The 11,539-nt window shown below is 46.5% G+C and overlaps 1 protein-coding gene across 1 annotated transcript; it reads left to right on the top strand.

Moving 5' to 3' along the window:
- Nucleotides 1-455: 455 nt before the first annotated feature.
- LOC134286797 (uncharacterized) lies at nucleotides 456-5,846 on the top strand. The gene has a single exon (XM_062848471.1). The coding sequence runs from the start codon at nucleotides 456-458 to the stop codon at nucleotides 5,844-5,846; it is 5,391 nt and encodes a 1,796-aa protein (XP_062704455.1).
- The last annotated feature ends 5,693 nt before the right edge of the window (nucleotides 5,847-11,539 follow it).

Below are 11,539 nucleotides of genomic sequence, written 5' to 3'. Positions count from 1 at the left end.
GAAAGAAGCTGCGGCGGAGATCTCGTCGACGGCGTCGTTCCATCCAGGCAAAGGTCGTTGAGCTGGTTCAATTGTCGACTCGGCTTGGGCACGCTTTGGTGGCTTGGCTTGGGTCCGCGCAATTTTGGCTTGGCTTGGGTGGCTATTGTCGGACCACACAAAGGAGGTAGGACAATCAACCTCTGAGGCACTGTAAGTACCCATGCATGATAGCAGCACGACTGCTGAGATAGATGATCGATGCGAAATAAATAAATCTGCATGTCGAGTTAATTAATTTGATTACGGATGGTTGAGTTGAGTTGAGTTGATCCTAACGCAGTTCGAACCGTCTTTTGCTCATCGTTAGCGAAGTTGTGGTGGTGCAACGTTCTTGAGAGCATATTTTTTGCGATTTTTCTGTTCTGTTGGTCGATTTTTTGGGGATTTTTCGTTGGATGTTCTGACCCTACAAAATGGCACCAAGTTTGCGCTCTCTGTCTCGCCAAGAACGGTTTTGCATTGACTCGATGAACAACCTCATTAGCCTAGTTAGTACATACGATGAGCAAAGGGACAAAGCCTTCCTCGATGGATGGATGCAGCGGTTGGAAAAGGTGTTTGCGGATTTCCAATCCATTCGCTTACAATTGGAACTGCGTGAGGATCAAGAAGAGTTTACGGATGCATCTGAAACCGTCTCGCTGAATGAAGATGCAAACAGGAAGGCTCGAGATGACTTCGAGCGTAACTACATGAAGGTGTATGGGTTTATCGTCTCCAAACTTCGTACCCCCGAACCCACTCCTTCTTCCTCGAATGTCGTTGCGCACGCTGGCACACCAGCGGATACCTCTTTTGCTCGGATAAGGTTGCCCGAGGTAAGGCTTCCTACCTTCGATGGCACTTTAACAAACTGGCTTACTTTTCGTGATGCTTTCGTCAGCTTAATAGATTCGAATCCCCAATTGAAGCCCATTGACAAATTTTCATACCTCGTTTCGTCGCTATCCAAGGAAGCGAAGCGAGTGATCGAATCTATCGAAATTACTTCGGCCAACTACTCAGTAGCTTGGGGACTACTTGAGAAGAGGTTTGATAACAAGAAACTTGTCGTGAAGACATACATCGAGTCTTTGCTATCCATAGAACCTATGCGCAAGGAATGCTATGAATCCTTGGCGCGCATTATCGATGATTTTGAGCGAAATCTTAAGATGATAGAGAAGATGGCGATAGACACTCAAGGGTGGAGCGTTCTTCTAGCGCATATGCTTTGTGCGCGGTTAGACTGTGCTACACTAAAACAGTGGGAGCAGCATCATAATTCGACGGAAGTGCCTGAATACGAAGACGTCCTCAAATTCCTGCGTGGGCACTGCTCAATCCTGCAATCGTTGTCGTCGTCGAAGCCTCGTAATCCAGATCCGCCTAAATCAGAACCAGTCCGATCCTCGAAATCTAAACTGAGTCACGCAGTAACTACAAGCTCCTCTCCGAAATCCTGTTCGTTCTGCAAGCAGTCGTCGCATTCTCCATTTCACTGCGAAGCTTTTCGCAAAATGCCAACATCCCAACGTTTTGAACTAGTTAAGAAAAATTCGCTTTGCATAAATTGCTTCTCGCCTTCCCACCTCGTAAAGCAATGTCCATCCAGCTGCTGTCGAGTGTGCGGACAGAAGCACCACACAATGTTGCACCAGAATACCACACTTCGCTCGTCGGATGGTGATCCGATCCCAAAGTCAACGCCAACGTTGTCTCCTGCTCCTCCTCCTCCAAATCAGCCTCCGTCCACTCGAAGTACTACAGCTCAGCCTCAGTCCTCCTCGTCGCAGCCTCCTCCTCCGTCGTCGAACGCTCTTGCTCCGTCCACTAGTGGCCCGTCGACCAGCTACATGCCAACGGCCCTCGTCGGAAGTGTTCGAACCGTTCCTTTGACTGTTTTGCTGCAAACTGCGGTGGTGAAGATCGCTGATGCCAACGGATACGCCATTTGGGCTCGTGCTTTGCTGGACCCAGCGTCGCAGATCAACCTGATGACTGTGGAGCTGTCGCAGAAACTGAAGCTTCGTCGTGTAAAAACCCACCAGGAAATCGGCGGCGTTGGAAATGCTACTGTCGTTTCATCATACGCTGTTGACGCAAGAATCGAGTCACATTGTTCCAGTTTCGTCGCAGATTTCTCGTTTCATGTACTGCCTGGAATTACTCGGGAGCTACCGGCCAAGGCGTTGAATACGCAAGAATGGAACATTCCCGCAAACATCGTTCTGGCAGATCCTACCTTCCATCAACCTGGTCCCATTGACATGATACTAGGGATGGAAGTCTACTACGAGCTCGTCGAAGAAGGTCTGGTTCGTCTTGGACCCGATCTACCCGTGCTGCAGAAAACGGTTCTCGGATGGGTCGTATCTGGCAAAGTTGGTTCATCACCGTCCCCGAGAGTCAGCTATGCCCACGTTTGCAGTATCAGTTCCCTCGAAGACCAGTTGGCGCGCTTCTGCGAGCTTGAATCGTGTCAATCCAGCAGCAATCTTTCCGTCGAAGAGACGCTTTGTGAAGCACACTTCTCTGCCACCACCGTTCGCGGCGAAACCGGACGTTTTGTAGTTCAACTTCCGAAAAGATCAGCAGTCCTCTCAACCCTCGGCGATTCTAAGGAAATTGCCACCCGTCGTTTCCTCGCTTTGGAGCGACGCTTGAACGCCAATCCGCAGCTGAAGCAGGCGTATTCGCACTTCATCGAGGAGTACCATCGACTGGGTCATATGGAGGACGTAACCGATTCGGAAGACCTGGAGACCAACACTCTTTCGTATTATCTGCCCCACCATTGCGTCGTAAGACCTGATAGTCTGACTACCAAGCTTCGGGTAGTATTTGATGCTTCGTGCGCCACTAGCACAGGAGTGTCCCTCAACGACGGACTGATGGTGGGCCCAGTCGTCCAAGATGACCTGGTGTCCATCACCTTGCGGTTCCGGATGTCCCGGTACGCGATAGTGTCGGACATAGAAAAAATGTACCGGCAAATTTTGGTCTTTTCGTCTGATCGTTGCCTGCAGAAGATCCTCTGGCGTAATTCTCCGTCGGAACCGATGCGCACCTACCAACTGTCAACCGTTACGTACGGAACTTCTTGTGCGCCTTATCTCGCCACCAGATGTCTGCAAGAACTCGCCAGAATCGGAGAAACTACCCACCCACAAGCTGCTAAGGCAGTTTCCAAGGACTTCTATATGGATGACCTTCTAACCGGCGTAACCGAAGTAGCTGAAGGACAGCAGCTCTGCAGTCAGCTGCTGGATCTTCTTCAATCAGCCGGACTCTGCCTTCGGAAGTGGTCATCAAATTGCCCTACACTTCTCGAACACCTTCCGTCCGAGCTACGCGACGAAAGAACAGTACTCGATCTGGAAGCCTCCGCTCCGATCAAAACGCTTGGATTGAAATGGCAGACAAGCACCGACGAATTCCTCTTCGACGTTCCCGATTGGAACTCGTCTCCGATCATCACCAAACGGATCGCCCTCTCGGACGCAGCAAAGCTGTTCGATCCGCTAGGACTCGTCGGGCCGGTAATAGTCCAAGCCAAAATCTATCTGCAGGATGTCTGGAGAAGTCAGAAGGGATGGGACGAACCCCTGGACGACGAGTTGCAACAGCGATGGCACGAATTCCGGGAAAACCTTCTTGCTTTTCGGAATCTCTCTGTTCCTCGATGGGTCGCGCCTGTCGTCAACCCAGCATCGACTCAAATTCACGGATTCTGCGATGCCTCGTTGAAGGCCTACGGGGCCTGTCTCTACATACGCGTTACAGCCGACGACGGGACGATCAGCGTGAACCTCCTTACCGCAAAATCGAAAGTGGCTCCTCTGGCGGATTCTCGGAAGCAGAAACGAGTCTGCTTACCTCGTCTGGAACTCTCGGCGGCGTTGCTGCTCGCCCATCTGTTTCAAAAGGTACAAACCGCCATCAATCTCGAAGCTCAAACGTTCTTTTGGTCAGATTCCACCATCGTCCTCCATTGGCTATCCGCTACTCCATCTCGGTGGAAAACCTTCGTGGCCAACCGGGTTTCGGAGGTCCAACACGCAACCGTTGGTGGACTGTGGGCTCATGTTCCTGGCTGTGAAAATCCAGCGGACATCATTTCTCGGGGAATGGACCCCGAACAACTGAAGACCACTAACTCGTGGTGGCACGGTCCGGACTGGTTGTCAAAATCATCACGCTTCTGGCCTGCTTTTGTCCACACATCCAATGAAGACTTCCCCCCGGAGAACCTCGAAGAACGACAAGTTGCTCTCGCAGTCCATACCATTCCACCGAATCCAATCTTTTCTCTGCGGTCATCGTACGTTGCGCTACTTCGAGTAGTTGCATGGATTCGAAGATTCCAATTCAATTCGAATCCCACAAACCGCGGACAACGTCGCTCTGGATGTTTGACCACTGTTGAAATGCACGAAGCCCTCCGATGCCTTGTCGGAATCGCACAGCGAGAAGCATTCCGAGAAGAATTCGCTTCTTTAGCCACATCCGGACAGGTCAAGCCATCATCGAAACTCAAGTCCCTCAGACCATTTGTTGATCAGGGTGTCTTGCGAGTCGGTGGCCGGCTCCGTAACGCTGCTGTCCCTGAGAACCGGAAACATCCATTCGTTTTGCCATCCAAACACCCATTCACCGAACTGGTCGCTCGGTATTACCACCAGAAGCTGTTGCATGCAGGACCCCAGCTGCTCATCTCAAGTCTCCGGGAGAAGTTCTGGCCGTTACGCGCCCGAAACCTGGCGAGACGAATCGTACATTCGTGCATAAACTGTTTCCGTTGCCGCCCTCGTGCTACGGAACAAGTCATGGGCGACCTTCCCGCCGAACGTGTCTCTCCAACGCTGCCGTTCTTGTGCACCGGCGTAGATCTTTGTGGTCCTGTGTACTACCGACTTCCCGACCGCAAATCCAAACCAGTGAAGGCATACGTAGCACTTTTTGTGTGCCTTTCGATAAAAGCAGTGCACATAGAACTGGTTGGAGACCTTTCCACGAACTCGTTCCTTGCTGCCCTCCGCCGCTTTGTGGCCCGGCGAGGAAAACCCAAGCTCATCGAGTGTGACAATGCACAAAACTTTCGGGGTGCGGTCCGGGAATTGTCCGAATTGTCGAAACAGTTCCGAAGTCAACAGATGCAAAACACCGTTACTCGCTCCTGTGCCGAAGACGGCATAGAATTCAAATTCATTCCCCCTCGCTCTCCGAATTTCGGGGGTCTGTGGGAGGCGGGGATCAAATCAATGAAGACCCACCTCAAAGCCACCCTCGGAAACACCATACTAACGGCCGAACAACTCACCACGCTTCTGGCCCAGATCGAGAGTTGTATGAATTCTCGACCTCTCACACAACTGTCAGCGGAACCAGATGACCTCGATGTCCTTACACCTGGGCATTTTTTGATTCACCGTCCGCTAACAGCCATTGCGGAACCTTCGTTGGAAGATGTACCTCCAAACCGACTCGACAAGTGGCAGGAAGTTCAAGAGTTCCTTCGCCGGCTCTGGAAGCGCTGGACCTCGGAATATCTGTCCGGGTTACAGCCAAGAACCAAATGGACCCGCGAGAAGGACAACATCGTCATCGGAACCCTGGTTCTGGTGAAAGACGACGGACTGCCACCCCTCAAATGGCGCTACGGCAGGGTGACCCACATCTTCAGGGGAGATGACGGAAACATCCGCGTCGTCGTAGTGAAGACCAAGGACGGAGAGTACCGGCACGCAATTTCAAAAATCTGCGTGCTGCCGATTGACCAGCCATCACCGCTCGTAGACCGCGAGCCCAATGATGACCATTGACGATCGGATCTTCCATCGCAGTGGTCCGCCCTGCGCAACGACCGGAGGCCTGTGGGCCTCCGGGCCATGTAAGTCTAATGCATTTAATGAATTTTCAAAAAACTCAAGGAATTTTTGTCTCCCACCATGACCGGCCGACGGACGAGTGCCACAATCCGTGTGCACTAGACGCTACGACCTCCAACCCCAGCGCTGGCGATTCGATGGACGACGACGTGAAGGAAGGATGAGCTCTCGCTCGCGAATGAAGAATGAGCAACCCGCTCGAAGGATCGTTGACCCGAAGCCAGCAGCACATCGAAGAAGGTCGACAACCGCGAACGTAAACAACAACAGTTGATCGTACAAGGTCGGTAACCTCCAGTGTAAATAGTAACCCGAAGAATCATGTGAAAACCCACGAATACATACGAATATCAATAGTAAACAAACCGATAACGGTCGCCATAGGGTAGATAGGTTAAAAACCAGGTTTTTAACGGTGGCCGGCATATGTTAGGTATCTAGTAATTTGAATCACCCTAATGGTCACTCAGTGTCCAGCAGTAGTTGCCCTTTTTTCGCACATTATTTCTGCCACCTCCTTATCACTCGTATCAGTAGGTGAGCCACGATCAGCCGAAAAGGCCTTAAGCTCGGCAATATTCGTTTTCTACCGGAATGTTCTATACTGATCCTATACCTACATATAAGATAGCCAGAAATCAAACTAGAGTTAGTCAAATACAAATTTCCAACCAAGAAGCATCTACCGTGTTATTCAGTACAAATAAAACAGTGAGCAAATAAAACGCGAAGTTTTCGTTTCGAACCCAGTTCACCGCGTATAGTGTTTGTCGCGAATCCGAACATAAAAGTTGGTCCTTCGAGCATCCGAACACAGCGCCTGATTTTTTAGACAAAGGTCTTCTACAAAGTTGTTCCTCATAATAAGACCCTCTTTCCAATGTATATGAAAATTAGGGTGGTCCACATTTTCTAAGAAAATGGAAACCAAACTTTTTTATTTGCAAGAATAGCAATATACATGCTTTGGGAAAGTTGTAGATCTATCAATTTTGAGTAAGTTTGCTGAAGACAGTTTTTCTGTAGTTCTAAAATTGACCGATCTAGAGATATGTTTCTGAATTAGCTTAGGGTGATTCAAGAAAAACAGTTTTTCTGACTCTAACTTTTTCAGTTTCAGTTTCTCATCAAAGCGCCCAAGGAACACTTGCAGAGCATTTGAAAACGCGTCGTTCCGTGCGCTGAGACGAACGTTATCTCTTTCGGTTTGAAAGTTATGAGCGTTTTTCTTCAAAAATCATAGTTTATTCAAAAGGCGATATTACGGGTTGGGGCAAAGATAAAACATACATTTTTCCAGCATTTAAAAGAAGAAATATTGTTATAAAACATATCAAAAAATTAGAGAGGTGTTATTTTTGTAACTCAAGAAAAAAATAGTAGAAAAGTGCCTGTATTTTCTAGAAAATCATCAATATCTCTTGAACGGAATGACGTAGGAGCATTCTCAGCGCACGAAAAGGTGTGTTTTTGGAAGCTTTAAAAGTGGTTCTTTGACGACTTTGATGAGAAAATTGAAACAAAAAAGTTAGAACGAAACAAAAAAAAAATAGTTTTGAATGAATTGTCACGCAAACTAAATGGGCACAAAACACGATAAACCCGGAAAAAAACCTGCCAGAATGAAAAATTATCGGATGTCGATTCAAAGTCGAGACAAATTTTATGAAATTTTGGACCACTGTTGGACCCACATTGGATAACTGTTGGGTCTTGGTTGGGTTTGGTGGCCAAAATAAAAACAGGTCAATGATAAGTTTAAGTCGGGTTATACGCCATCAATAACGAACAAAGCTTGAACCTTTCAACAATTAGCGAGAATCGTCCAACATTAGGATAAGCTATAGCTTAGGGAAAGTCTACGAGGGGGGAAGGGGGGGGGGGGGTTGAGATGGCCAAAATTTGGTCTACGTGGTTTATGAACAGCCCCTTAAGGAGGCGTCAAACATTTGGGTTACAGACTTCCCGTACAAATGTTCTATTTTCTCTTAGAAAATGCAATTTCAGTGAATACAAATTCAATGAGAAGTATAAGGAATGAGTGGATCTAGACGTTCACTAGATATGTTATAACTAAAGTGCAATTATGCACGGAAAAAGAAGCGAAAACAAAACTAATCAGTGCTAACCGTTCAACAATTGGTGAATTACCCTAACAGTTTAATTTATACAAAATTGTTTGCCGTGTACGATATTGTTCGTATAGTTGAAAATCGGAATTTTCACGCGACACGCGAAAATCGATTTTTTTTTCTCTTAAACCGTGCCTCGGAGCTACTACGCTGGAAGAGGATCAGGTCCTCTGTCTTACGCACTATGCTCGTTGTTAGATTTCTCGTATGGTTTCGGAGAAAAGTCGACTGTCGCATGTCGGGAAACTTCGGGTTTCAACCGCGATGACAAAACATATATTCAACTACCCTAACCAATCACCGGTTTTAGTAGAATAGCGTATTTTTTCGTCGAAAAAAATTTCATGTTTTTTTGGTCTCATACCATTTTTGATTGATTGATTGATTTGTCTTTATTAAAGAGACTTTCAGCCCTTGGCTGGTTCGTCTCTATCCTAAACAAGAGGTGAGCCAGAAGGGCTCACCCGGGAAAATACAATATTCGCTACAATATTTTTCAATAGCTGTCATTTTTTACATTTCATTTTTTTTTTTTGTTTTTGAAATTTGTTTTAAATTTTCGGGTCCAGGGTCCAGGGGCCTGCGGCTTCTTTCGTGCCTCGTCTTGTCGGTCGGGTTGGTCGCAGGGGGTCTGTTCCTTCGCTTGTTTGGAGGGGGGTGCGGCTTACCGTTCGGGTTCCGGAAACGGAGGTCCGAGGTGCGGGCTCTTCCGACCAGGCTGGTCGTGGTTGTGGGCGTGTTGGTGGGGGTCGCTTGGGGTGGGGCTTACCATTCGGGTCCCGGGGAATCCGAGAGGGCCGAGGTGCCCACGACCGGGTTGAATGTAGAGATCCCCTGACACTGTCGAGACCTTGAGGGTCAATGTGGTCCCGGCGAGGCCGGTGGGTCCGGGGTATTGATAGTTTTGTGGTTTGGTGGTTCCGTGGTGATGGGGCTCTGCCCGCCGGTGGTTCGTGGTGGTTTGGAGGATCGTTTTGTGGTACGACTTGTCACTTGGGTCCCAGGGAAGCCCGAGGCGCCCAGGGGGCCCGCTGGGGGTTCTAGTTCGAGGTTCGTTGGGGTAGGCCTTGAGGTTGAGTGGGGATGGGACTTACCGCTCGGATCCCGGGAACCCGAGAGGTCCGAGGTGCCCTCATACCATTTTTGACAACTTTAGGCCCCTTGAGGGACCACTTAGCCTTGAGATATGGACTTCAAATTTTGACACGATCATTTCTTAGCTAAAACGATCATTTTTCACTAACGAACTTATAACATTTCTAATTTTTGCAAAATAAGGGACGGCCTAATATATATCCAGGAATTCCTCAAGGATTTTTTTTCAGGGATTGCTCCAAGAACTCATCCAAGAAATTTCTCCAGGAATTCCTGTTGGGTCTCATCCAAGAATTCTTCCAGGAATTACGCCGGGAATTTGTTCAGAAGTTTCTCCAGGCATTCATCCAATCTCTAGATATTTTCCCATGAATTGCTTCAGGGATTCCTCCAGGAGTTTCTTCAGGGATTTCTCCTAGAATTCCTCCAATGATTCCTTCTGAAATTTCTCTAAGATTTCCTCTAGGAATTCCTCAAGAGAATACTTCTGAAAAAATTCTATGGATTCCTCCCAGAATTCTTTCAGGAATTTCTTCAGAATTTTGTCCAAGGATTCCTCCAGAAATTTATCCAGGATTTATTCTAGGGTTTCCTCATAAGATCTCTTCAGATATTTCTCTAGGTAGTCCTCCACTAACTTATACAGAAATTCTGTTACGTATACTTTCAGAACTTCCTGTAGGGATTCCTCCGGGAATTCCTCTAGGGATCCCAAGGGCTTCCTCCAGGCATTCCTGTTAGAATTGCTTCAGGAATTGCCCTGGGAATTCTTCCAGGGATTGCTCCAGGAATTCCTAAAACGATTCCTTTAGAAATTTCTCTAAGGTTCTCTTCAAAAATTCATTCAGGAGTTCCTTCGGAAATTTCAGATCTCCTTCAATCATCTTTTCAGGGATATACGCAACAACTTCACCAGGAATATCTGATGATTTTTTTGGAATTATTTCAAGAATTTCTGGAGTATTTCCTTCAACGAATAGTATTGGAAGATAATTTAAAAATTTAATTTTAGTATTGGAAGATAATTTAGAAATAACCCGGAAATTCTAGTCCTCAAAAGAGTTCGTAATTACTATAGGTATACCTACAAATCATTCCGACCATATGCCCAAATCAAAGCTCCTAAGAAAGATGTAATCCAAGCTCAGGAAATTTTGAAATCCAAGCTAAATTTTCATGTTTTAGCAGCAACATTTGGAACAGCTAGGGATTCCCTCAATAACTTCCCATTGGAACTTGGCCTGTCTTACCTCAACTCAGTGATCTTTGAGGAGTATCACCCTACTGTGAGTGAGATGCTTAGCGGTAGCAAGTGAGTTGTTCGTGGTTGCAATTTACATGGAGTTTTACTCGTGTAAAGTGCTACTCCATTACCCCACGTTGTTGTGACAAATATTGACCCCCCCCCCCCTGGTTTGCTGAATTTCTCTGTTTTCTCTTCTGTCTAGGGATCGTCCATAAATGACGTAGCATTTTTTTTGACGATTTTTGACACCCCCTTCCCACTTGTAGCCTATTTTCCCATACCTAATACATGGCTCGTAGCATAATCGGAGACTCCCCCTCTCCTCTTAAATGCTACGTCATTCTTGGACGACCCCATAGAGTTTTTGAAAACATTCTGCAGAACTTTCTTCTGCAAAGTTCTTGAAAGAATTAAATGTTTTTTTTTCGAAATTTAGAAGTAATTTTGGAATTCTTGAGTCTGATTTTACTTAGGCAGCTTACGACTTACTCAAATCGGAGAACACAAAAACTGTTGAAACATTTTTAAGAAAATCTATCAGATTATTTAGAACAGTTTCAGTCGAATTTTTTGAGTTGAGATATTGGCTTACTGAATTCAGGATGAAATCCATGGTGAACACCTAATTAAATCCACAGATTTCTTGAGAAAATTTCAAAAGAAATTTGCGTAGAAATTGGCCAATCAAAAAATTTTACAGGAAATTCTATTGCAATTTAAGGACAGACTTGTTAGAATCCCAACATGGCCGCCACAATGGTCGACTTTGGCACCTACTCACGATTTCGAGGGCACAAATCTCTTCGTAAACAAAACCAGCGCACCTGATCTTCTTATTTTAGACTTATTACAAGTGAGCAAGAACAGAATAATAGAATACTTTGTTGTGTGAAGCTTGCTTCTTGAGATTTGTGCGTTTGAAGTTTTGATACACTGTTAAAGCGGGATGTTAAGAAGTTTGTCCTTAAGTTGGAAATTCTTTCGGAAGCTAATCATGGATTCTCTACAAACTTTCGTCAGCATTTTCTATAAGAATTTCATATTTGATTTTAGAATTTTGTGAACCTCTCCTAGCAGTCGCGCTAGAACAAGTTTTTGTAAAGTGTTTATTCTTTATGGTGATCGATTAGCAACTTCTCCCGAGATTGCAGCAG

Source organism: Aedes albopictus, chromosome 2 (genome assembly GCF_035046485.1).
Source record: "Aedes albopictus strain Foshan chromosome 2, AalbF5, whole genome shotgun sequence".
Lineage (NCBI taxonomy): Eukaryota > Metazoa > Arthropoda > Insecta > Diptera > Culicidae > Aedes > Aedes albopictus.
This window is presented reverse-complemented; position numbering and strand designations above follow the sequence as displayed.

What these genes read in the sequence shown, in the direction of transcription:
- LOC134286797 (XM_062848471.1), top strand. Translation starts at nt 456, where the DNA reads ATGGCACCAAGTTTGCGCTCTCTGTCTCGCCAAGAACGGTTTTGCATT.